The sequence below is a fragment of the Meleagris gallopavo genome, chromosome 2 (genome assembly GCF_905368555.1).
Source record: "Meleagris gallopavo chromosome 2, MGAL_WU_HG_1.1, whole genome shotgun sequence".
In the NCBI taxonomy this organism is placed as follows: Eukaryota; Metazoa; Chordata; class Aves; order Galliformes; family Phasianidae; genus Meleagris; species Meleagris gallopavo.
The window spans coordinates 34,208,793-34,219,180 of record NC_139405.1 but is presented as its reverse complement, the minus strand read 5'-3'; the positions used below and the strand labels follow the sequence as shown (position 1 = coordinate 34,219,180).

General features: G+C 46.1%; 1 protein-coding gene across 3 annotated transcripts; it reads left to right on the top strand.

Annotated features, from left to right (window-relative positions):
- Positions 1 to 2,877: 2,877 nt before the first annotated feature.
- Positions 2,878 to 9,990, top strand: ZBTB18 (zinc finger and BTB domain containing 18). 3 transcript variants are annotated; one of them, XM_085219614.1, is made up of 3 exons: positions 2,878 to 3,240; positions 4,087 to 4,170; positions 6,376 to 9,990. In XM_085219614.1, the coding sequence occupies exons 2-3, from the start codon at positions 4,158 to 4,160 to the stop codon at positions 7,956 to 7,958; spliced, it is 1,596 nt and encodes a 531-aa protein (XP_085075740.1). In that variant the 5' UTR covers positions 2,878 to 3,240; positions 4,087 to 4,157; the 3' UTR covers positions 7,959 to 9,990. The 3 variants fall into 3 exon arrangements, with proteins under 3 accessions (XP_085075740.1, XP_085075741.1, XP_010705143.2); XM_085219615.1 differs by lacking the exon at positions 4,087 to 4,170 and having other exon boundaries at positions 2,879 to 3,240; XM_010706841.4 differs by lacking the exon at positions 2,878 to 3,240 and having other exon boundaries at positions 3,310 to 4,170.
- The last annotated feature ends 398 nt before the right edge of the window (positions 9,991 to 10,388 follow it).

The window sequence follows — 10,388 nt, the reverse complement described above, 5'->3', positions numbered from 1 at the left end:
GAATGCTCTTAGTTCAATTTTCATGTGTGCTCTCTATGGTTCCTCAGGATGCTTGAGGTGATTTATAAATGTGTGTAGAGACCAGGTGTATTGCCAGATGTTTATATCCCTTTACAACAAGGCTTCACAATCCTTTCCAATAGAACGCCCGTTCTATATTATTTCTTTCTAATAGAGCATCATCTGGACTGCAGGGTATCCAAGAGTTTTCCCAGTGTAGGATTTTTTCTTAACTCCCTTTTCTATCATCTCATTTCCATATTTAAAATAACACTAAGCCTTTAAACCTCTCTAAGTACTCTTTAAAATTAGAGCTCTTTTTATATAAAAAAAAAATAAAATCACAGAGAAATGTCAACGGTTCCAGGTTTAAATGAATGAAGACTGACACACTGCCAAAAAGATTTTTAATCTTAAAGCTTTACCTACATTCACTTTTATTACGTTTCACTTCATCGCGTATTTAGAAATAGTAAAAACTGTTTCATTACATAGTTCCGTAAGTTGTAATTTCAGATCACTCTTCAATATAACTGGGTAAGAAAGAGCCCGTAGTCCAGAAGCTGGACTGGTCTGAAGAGGCAAAAAGATCATTGCCCACGGCTGTATTATCAAGTGATAGAAAGGAAAAGTGAATGCAACTGGATGTAATTAGTAGTCAGTACCAGGTATGTAAGTACCAGGTATGGGACAGTAAGATTTTTCTTGGTATGCTTTAAATCATAGAATGGTAAGTTCACATGTATGAGGAGGTAAGAACAAGTGAACTGAAAGTATGAACAGTCACGTCCCATGAAATTTTGTTTTAAAATTATTTTTTTAATTTTGGGTGCTGTAGAAGTCTGTAAGACCTGAGAAAGTCCATTTGCTAAATGTCAACGTTAGCCAAAAAATCCTTTCACATGAATTTTTTCACATTCATCACACTCATTCTTCCCAGAGTTTTGTATCTTGAGAATGACTAAACTGCTTCCCTCAAAAGGCTGCGCTTGGATAAGTAAGTGTAGATGAGATAAGGTCTTAGCAGCAGACCCCGAACAGTTGGTGATATCGCTCACACGAGGAAGGATGAGGCGGGATGCAGTTTACAGATCTAGGACAGCACAGTGAATGTAATCATGTCAGGCACATTCACTGGCAGTTCAAATATATATAACTGCATATGTTATTGGTATGTTTTACATTTTAAAAACTTCAGAACTATTTTCAATGGTATTTCTTGATACAATACTTACAAGAATTTGTTTTTGCAATTTAAAGAGAAAAAAAGCTTTGAGGTCATAGGAAAGATGCGTAAAGAATGGCAGGCAGCAGGGAATGGAGCACTGATCTGTCCCAGATGATGTGATTATTAGCACCGGGAGACCATCAGGGAAACATGAGGAGTCAGCATCTTACTGCTATGTCTTGAACACAAGGACAAAACCTCACTGAGCTCAAAGTATGATTTAATATGGAACATGTTATCAAGAGAAAAGAAAAAAACAGCACAGAACTCTCTATCTTATACGTGGAATTGTACTACCACCCAAGATGAACTGAAACATCCTGAGATTAATAACTTTAAACATCCACACTAGAGGTCTGCACTAGAGGTTAGTTTCCCAAAATACGAGAAAAAAAGCATCTTCTTTTGTACCGGTAGGTTTGTTGGTTTTTTTTGTATGTAATATTTGAGGCATATGGACAAGTGGATGCTGGCTGCTGTGTGATATACATAGCCGTACTGTCAAATGAATTAGGCACAGCTAGAATTCAGTGTGCTTCTTTATAGTAGTTTCATATTGCTGAAGGAGACTACATACATGCCTTCCGTTTTTGTATCCACTCAATCAATTTTGGACATTAATATATAACCCTCTTTTCTTTTAGCTCTGTGTCTGCTGGTGATTTCTTCAAAAACACCATCTCCTCAGATGGACCTTTTCCTAAGGAAGACCTTTGCTGTTGGAATCTTGCCTCCACTGCCCTCTCCTATCCCAGCCACTGCCCCCAGCCCTCACACAGCATGGAGAGCTCTGAGGAACAACTGCCCATCACTGGGCTTAGGGTGCATGCCAACCCCCAGCACAGCCTCAATGAACGCAACGCTGCCTTGAGAGGAGGCACTGAGGTGCAGACTTAGAGCAGCCGAGTTGCCAGCGACCTTTTAATGGAGGTGAGCTAATTTCCAGGGTAATCCTTCGCTGGAAGTCAGCGAGTGCACAACTACCACACGCTACAAAATGAATAGCTTTTGGGTGAGTCCACGAGCCACCTTTCAAGAGCCCTGCTCAGCGGCTCATGCCAGGCTGGCGCCGACGGTGTGAAGGAAGGCAAGAGGGTACACAGAGGGCACATGGCCAGCTGCCGCCTTCACCCCCGAAGCCGCCATTTTGAAGCTTACGCCCCCAGCCCAGCATAGGAGTCCCGGCCAGAGGCACGGAGCGTAACAACCCCGAGGCGAACTGCCTCACGGCTGGCACCGCGGGACAAGCGCGGCGCGGCGCGGCTCACCCTGGGCACGAGGCGCCCGCCGCCACCCGCACCGCCCCTTTCCCTCTCGCCGGGCAACCGCACGAGGCCGCGACCCGCGCACGCCCTCCCGCGCGCGCCGCGCCCCCTCGGCGGCCCCGCCCCCTCGGCGCTCGCCTCACGCGCGGCCCCGCCCCCTTCTCCGGGCCCGGCGGGGCCCCGCCCCCTTCCGCCTCGGCTCCCCGCCGGGTCACGCCCCCTCGCCTCGCCGCACGCTTCGATTGGCGGAGCCCCCGGCCTTCCCGGGCCGCCCTCCTCCACTCAGCGCCCGGCGCCGCCCGTCACTCAGCGGCGGGGCGCCGCGCCGGTTGGCGGCGGCGGCGGCGCGGGCGGGCCGCGCTGTCAGTCAGGGAGCGGAGTCCGAAGTGGGGAGCGGGGCGGGAGGAGGGGAACATCTGTCTGCCGCAGCCGGGCCCGGCTGTGCCGCCGCCGCCGCGCACCCGAACTGCGTGCGCCCGGCCCCCGCCCGCCCCGCCCGGCCCCCGCCCCTCCCCCGCGGCCGGCCCCGGGCTCCGCGCCGCCTCCGGCCGTCGGTGCCATGGGGAGCCGCTGAGCGCGGGGCCCGCTGAGCGCCGCCGGCTGCCCCACTCGCTCCTCAGCTGACGGCAGGGGGGGGCTCGGAGGGGGGGGCGGCGGCCCGCGGGCGGGGGCGCGGCGCGGAGCGGAGCGGCCCACGGGAGGCGGCGGGCGGCGGCGGCGGCGCGGGGACTTCGGGCCGCCGCGAGTGTGAGTCCCGCGCTCGTCCCCGCGCGGCGCCGGGGGCCGGGGCGGGCGGGGCCCGGGGGTGGCGGGGCCGGCGGGGCTGCCGGTCACTTTCCTTTTGTTGCTGCGGCGGCCCGGGGGCGGCTTTCCTGCGCGCCGGGCGGCCGCTTCCTGCCCGCGGGGCCGCCGGCGGGTCGGGCCCCGCGCGGCGGGGGGGCGGCGGCGCTCGCGGCCAAAAGTTGCCGCCGCCCGACGGGGATGCGGGGCCGGGCCCGCGGGGTCGCGCCCGCGGCCCCGGGAAGTTGCGGGGAGGGCCGGGGCCGGCAGCTCGGGGCGCGTCCCGGGCGGGGAGGCGGCGGCGCGGGCGCGGCCCGGGGCGGGGAGCGCGGAGCGGCGGTTCCGCGGAGCCGAGCGGCGCGGGGTCGGAGAGCCGGGGCTCGGCGCGCTGTCGGCGGGCGGAGCAGCCCTCCAAGTTGAGGCAGAAGTGTCGATGTGCCGCGAGCGCGGCGGAGCCCCATATGTTGAGGATTTTCTTTTTTTTTTTTTTTTTCCTTCCCCCCTGTTCGAAAGTTTGAAAAAAAAAAAAAAAAAGAGACTTTGAAGTATTTTGTTTATACTAACAGAAGAGAAAAGTTCTCCTAAGAAAAAGCTGGTGGCAGGAGTGTAGAGGAGTAGCATATGGCATTAAAAGGAGCACAGCTGGAGGTAGCATTTCCATCTGAACATGATGTCAGAGCAGCTGACAGCCTGCCATCCCTCAGCCTTTTATTCTAACACACAGACAGGGAGTTAGTGTGTGCAGATCTGTGTGTGGAGAAGGTATCTCATTCCTCTCTAACATCATCTCCACTTTGCATCTGTCTCTCCCAGTCTGCTTTTTTTCCACCGATCTAACAGACCTGGAGCCAGCGAGACTCAGAGGAAAGGACTTAATCAGGTTTATGTGTACTAAAGGTAGGAGTAGCAATAGATTAGATACAGCATCTTTCTGTTTTGGTGTGTTGTTTATTGAATTTCAGGAAAAATCACATTACTTTTCTAACCAAGTTTGGAGGTAATATATGAAATTGAGTATTAAGCAGATAAGTGGACTTGGTCAAAAAGGCTGGGGCTGCAGTTTGAGAGTATCGGTTTGATGCACATGGATAGAATTAACTTTAATGCGTGTCGTGAGAAGAAAATTTCTGGTTTTAGGATGTGACGAGAGCAACTTCATTCTCAATTTCTGAGACTAAAACTGAAATGCATTCGGAGGCGAGCTAACGGGAGTTTTGCTTTATGCTTTTGTGCTGCATCTTTAGGTTGACTTGATGGGGATTTTTGGTGAAATAGACACGAACGTGCTTTTAAAAAGAACCGTTCTGGCTGAACCGTGTTTGTTGTGAAGGCTCTCACTGCGCTTGGTGGTTAAATAGCCAGCAACCCGGAACTGTGGGAGCATACAGCTGGAGTGCTTCTGAAAGATAGAAATCACTTGTGTGTTTAGAAACTTTTGTACCTGGGAGAATAGCCTACTGGTTTCCTCTTTTCTTTCTCGCCTGTAGCATTTGCAATCTTTTATTCCGGCGTAACAATAATTATTTGAAGGAGTTTTTGTATTTGCGACTAATTTAGAACTTGTAGATTTGAGCTGCCTGAATTGGCCAGACAGCTGTAATCGCACTCCTCTATTCTTAATCTCTTTATCTGGGCAGCAGCTGCCATATGGCCACAGTCAGCTGGATCAGATGTTTATAAGCTTCCTTCTTCGTCCCTCTCTGTCCTTTCAGCCTCCTAATTTGATCACAGCTACCTTGTGAGCTGCCCTCCAATCTTTATTTTTAGCCCTCTTAAGGATTAGGATTGATGTTGGCTGTGGGGCACTTAAAGTGATTGTATTGTAAATCTTCGTGCTTTACTCTAGCGGTGGTATTTCACAGAATACAGCCAGGGTTGTGCTGTAAGTTTCAGCACATCTCGCTTTGCCGGGGATGGGCATTTTTCAGCAATATCTGCCAGCCCAGAGAGCCACGGTGTGTTTGGATGGTTTGGAAGAGCGTTGCCAGCAGTCACAGAAGAATAGGTTGAGACAGGGTTTTAGGAGATTTTACTTTCTGTTTGAATTCTGACTTCTCTACTTCTTTGAAGTTTGGTTTGTTGTTTTTTTGTGGGCTTTTTTTGTTGTTGTTGTTGTTTGTTTTGGTGGGTTTTTTTTTGTATCATCAGAGAGGGTGAATAGAAAAAGACTTGGGTAAGCACAGCACTCAGGATACTCCTTTTAAATGTGCAGACACTCTGATGTTGAATGGCTTTTTTTTTTTTAAAGTTTGGTACTGCAAACTCAGTGTGGTGTGGGAGGGGAGGGAAATTTCTGTCCTTCTGCACAGGGAAAGCGGTGCTCTATGGCATTTTACCTGATAGTTTTCTTTTCCTTTTGCAAATTCTGCACCTTAGCAAAAAAGCGTTTTGTTTCCTTTGTACAGTGTGGAGAAGGTTCCAAACCTGAAACTGTACCTACCAGGAAGAGAATGCAGTGCAGGCCAGGTTTCTAAAAAAGCTTGATTTTCCTATCAATAAAAATTCTTTACCCCTGTCAGTTCATACTCTTTATGAATGCTAGACCTTCAGGTTTGGGCAGTTAACATTTCTTCATACACAAAACTCTCCTGTTATTATTACAGTTTAGCTTTAAAAAGAATGTTGATCACCTGATTTTTTTTTTTTTTTTCCTTCTGTGATCTCTCAAACTTAGTGCTTAAGAAAAAAAAGTCAGGTTTTTTTTTGTTTTGTTTTTTGTTTTTTTGTTTGGTTTTTTTTTTTTTTTGGTCAGTCCTGCTAGGGACACAATCTGGAGGAAGTTCCCTGAGAAAGAAATAAAATAACTGTTGAACAGATTTTCTGAACGGAGGTGGTACTTTAAAAAGAAAAAAAAGAAAGTATACAAATAGTAGCTAAGCGCTTATTAGAATGGCTTATTGAGGAGTGAGGGGAAAGCAGAACTTCAGTGGTTGATTGGGGAAAGAGAGGCCATTGTGCGTACGCGTTAAATAATCCTCGCGTAGTGGTGGTGTCAGAATTCTGGCAGTAGGAACGCTGGGCTTTCAGAGTGGAATAACTTGGGTTCCTAAGTTCTGTTGTTCCGAGCCATGTGTAATTTTGAAAAATCTTATTACTTTCTAGGTTATGAAGACAGCATGGAGTTTCCTGACCACAGTAGACATTTGCTACAGTGTCTGAGTGAGCAGAGACATCAGGGTTTTCTTTGTGATTGCACTGTTCTGGTAGGAGATGCCCAGTTCCGAGCGCACAGAGCTGTACTGGCTTCATGCAGCATGTATTTCCACCTCTTTTACAAGGACCAGCTGGACAAAAGAGACATTGTTCATCTGAACAGCGACATTGTTACAGCCCCAGCTTTCGCTCTCCTGCTTGAATTCATGTACGAAGGAAAACTCCAGTTCAAAGACTTGCCCATTGAAGACGTGCTAGCAGCTGCCAGTTATCTCCACATGTATGACATTGTCAAAGTCTGCAAAAAGAAGCTGAAAGAGAAAGCAACCACGGAGGCAGACAGTACAAAAAAGGAGGAAGACGCCTCAAGTTGCTCAGACAAAGTGGAAAGCCTCTCCGACGGCAGCAGCCACATGCCAGGAGACTTGCCCAGCGATGAAGACGAAGGAGAAGATGAAAAATTGAACATCCTGCCTAGCAAAAGAGACTTGGCGGCCGAGCCTGGGAACATGTGGATGAGATTGCCCTCAGACTCAGCAGGCATTCCCCAGACTGGCGGAGAGGCAGAGACACACGCAACAGCAGCTGGAAAAACAGTAGCCAGCCCCTGCAGTTCAACAGAGTCTTTGTCCCAGAGGTCTGTCACCTCCATGAGGGATTCAGCAGATGTTGACTGCGTGCTGGACCTGTCTGTCAAGTCCAGCCTTTCAGGAGTTGAAAATTTGAACAGTTCTTATTTCTCTTCGCAGGACATGCTTAGAAGCAGCCTGGTTCAGGTGAAGGTGGAGAAAGAGGCTTCCTGTGATGAGAGTGATGTTGGCACTAATGACTATGATATGGAACATAGCACTGTGAAAGAAAGTGTGAGCACTAATAACAGGGTACCGTACGAGCCGGCCCATCTGGCTCCGATGAGGGAAGATTCGGTCTTGAGGGAGCTAGATAGAGAGGACAAGGCAAGTGATGACGAAATGATAACTCCAGAGAACGAGCGAGTCCAGGTGGAAGGAAACATGGACAGCAGCTTGCTCCCTTACGTGTCAAACATACTCAGCCCCGCTGGCCAAATTTTTATGTGTCCTCTGTGCAACAAAGTCTTTCCCAGTCCCCACATTCTGCAGATCCATTTAAGCACGCACTTTCGAGAGCAGGACGGGATCCGCAGCAAACCTGCTACCGATGTCAATGTCCCCACCTGCTCGCTGTGTGGTAAGACTTTTTCTTGCATGTACACCTTGAAACGTCATGAGAGGACTCATTCAGGTGAAAAGCCCTACACTTGCACCCAGTGTGGGAAGAGCTTCCAGTACTCCCACAACCTGAGCCGCCACGCAGTGGTTCACACGCGGGAGAAGCCACACGCTTGTAAGTGGTGTGAGCGCAGGTTCACGCAGTCCGGAGACCTTTACAGACACATTCGGAAGTTTCACTGTGAGTTGGTGAACTCATTGTCTGTCAAAAGCGAAGCACTGAGCTTACCTACTGTCAGAGACTGGACCTTAGAAGATAGCTCACAAGAACTTTGGAAATAAAATTTTTATATATATAAATAATATATATATAAATCTATATAGTTGTGGTACAGTCTAAAAGCAATCTTGTTTCCTTGAACTGAAAGTTTGGCTATTAGCTTGTTTTTGCACTTTAAGGCAGCATGAATATTTCACTAATTTAGCACTCTGATAAAACGGAACTTTAGAGGTAACGTGGTGAAGTAATAAGCATCGGAGCGTATTTTTTCCCCTTTTTTTGGACTAGAAGCCAGCGGATACTTTAATTTTAAAGAATCTCCAATTTGAAAATGTTGACATGGCTTTGTTCTCCCCAAAACGCTGCGTTATTTTGAGCTCTAGATAATTTTCCTTTCAAAATCCGAATGTAGAAATCCTTTCCCAATTTTATCAGTTCCTTTACGTTTTTTTTCTAATTGCATGAATCCTTTCTAGCTGTTGGAAACCTGAATGCTTTTAGACCCAAATGGAAAATTTCTGAAATGCTGGATTATCTATTTTTAAACAAGTGGTTGACTTAAAACTTATTATGGCAACTTCTGGATTTCTGACAGTTCCCACTGGAAAAAAAAATATAATAATAATAATAAAAAAAAGAAAAAAAAAAAAAAAACACCACAAAACAAAAACCCTGAGAGTACACTGGGATCACTGGGACTCTGTCTTATATGAAGGTTTGCTTGGGATGAAAAAGGATATTGCAGCTTCAGCAGTGATGAACTGTGTGTTTAAAAAATGTGAATTACTGTTATTGTATACTGTAATTGATTACATGGGCCGGGGGGAGGTATCAAAGAACTTGGCAGGTTGTGTTGATGCTCTTAGTTGAGTCTTGAAAAGTAAATATTAACGCTACAGAAATGCATGAGTTTCAGTATATTTTTGTCTTTGTTTGCATTGTATAACTTTAATGAGTGAGTTTAAAATTATTTAATTTCCTTAGGAAAAAGCACCGTTGAAAATGCCGGTGTTATGAAGAACGTAAATGCACTGTTTTTATTTTATATAATTTAAATTTTCCTTCCCACTGTCTTTCAGTTGAGAAAAACTTAAGCTACGAGTTGACAATTTAGCTACGTAACAAGGAAAATATGAATGTTTACAAACAGGCTTAAAGATTTGCATGTGCAGTGTGCATTCATTAAAAGAAAACCTTCTAATTGCACAAACCCCACGCCAGCTCCAACTTTAGGTGCATACATTTACCCAGATGAGCATTTTTAGGATTCCTGCTGTACACATCCACAATAGGTCATTCTTTTTCCCCCCTTGAAAAGGGTCTGTGGACTGAAAAAGCCCCGGGCTGAAAGGACTGGAAAGCCCTGATTGACGGGGAGGGGGGGGGGGGGCCGGGGGAGGGTAGAGGGCTCTGTGTATCCAAGCAGCAGAGACTGCAGCCTGACGTGTGGTTTTAATGACCAACACGCAGGTCAAAAGCATTTTGCACAGTGTTTGTTTTCCTGTCTTGCACTTACAAATAAGGTCTATGGGAGTAGCATGGAAAACGTTTGCTGTTTTTCCTTTTTTTTTCTGCTTTTGTTTAAAATTTGATCGCCTTAACTACTGTAAACATAGCCTATTTTTGTGCTTAAGATACTGAATGGAAAACTCCATTGTGTATTGCTGGACTGTTTTGGAAATATTTGGTCAAATGTGTGTTAATTTGGCTGTAATGGCATTTAAAACAAAACAAAAAAAAAGCTGTGAAAATGGCCTTGGAGCGTTATCTTTAGTTACTTGAATAGTTTCTAGGTTTAAAAATACATTCTTTTATTAATTTAGAGAAGACAATCAGTGTCTGAGAAAAAAAAATGGACTTTCTCTTGGATTTTTTTGTGGTCCTTGTGAGTGATTGCTTTTTTCCTTTTATTAGTTTCACATTCTTCTTTTGTTCTAAAACTTAGACTGACATCTAGCTTTGACAATCATAGTATGTTTTATTTTCCTGAGGGGGGAATAACTTATAATGCTGTTTAGTTTTGTACTATTGGTGTGTTGGTGAATTTTTAAACTGTGTGCTAACTGCAATAAATTATATGAACTGAGAAATCAATTCCCTTGTCTTTTTTTTTTCTTTTTTTTTTTTCCCCTCTTTTACACGATAGTTACGGAGTATTTTTTATAATGTGTAACTTTATTACTTTTGCACAGACTTCTGTTGCTAACTGTACAGAATATGTTTTCGGTATGCTTTTTGAGCACTTTGATGCTGACGTCCGTTATTTACATCTCTCTTAACATTTCGACAAATTAAATGCTTGTGTTTTGAAAGCATTTCTGTGTCTGTAGCTCTCTATCATTCTGTAGAGGGATTAATCTTTTTTCCCCCAAAGACATCTGCAGAAGCGATCTATTCAATTCCAGAAATTTTGATTCCACGCAGATCTCTCTAAAGACACAAAATTCCTTTTCTGGGCTTAGTTTCACCCCAAGCAGATCTCTTGGGCTCTC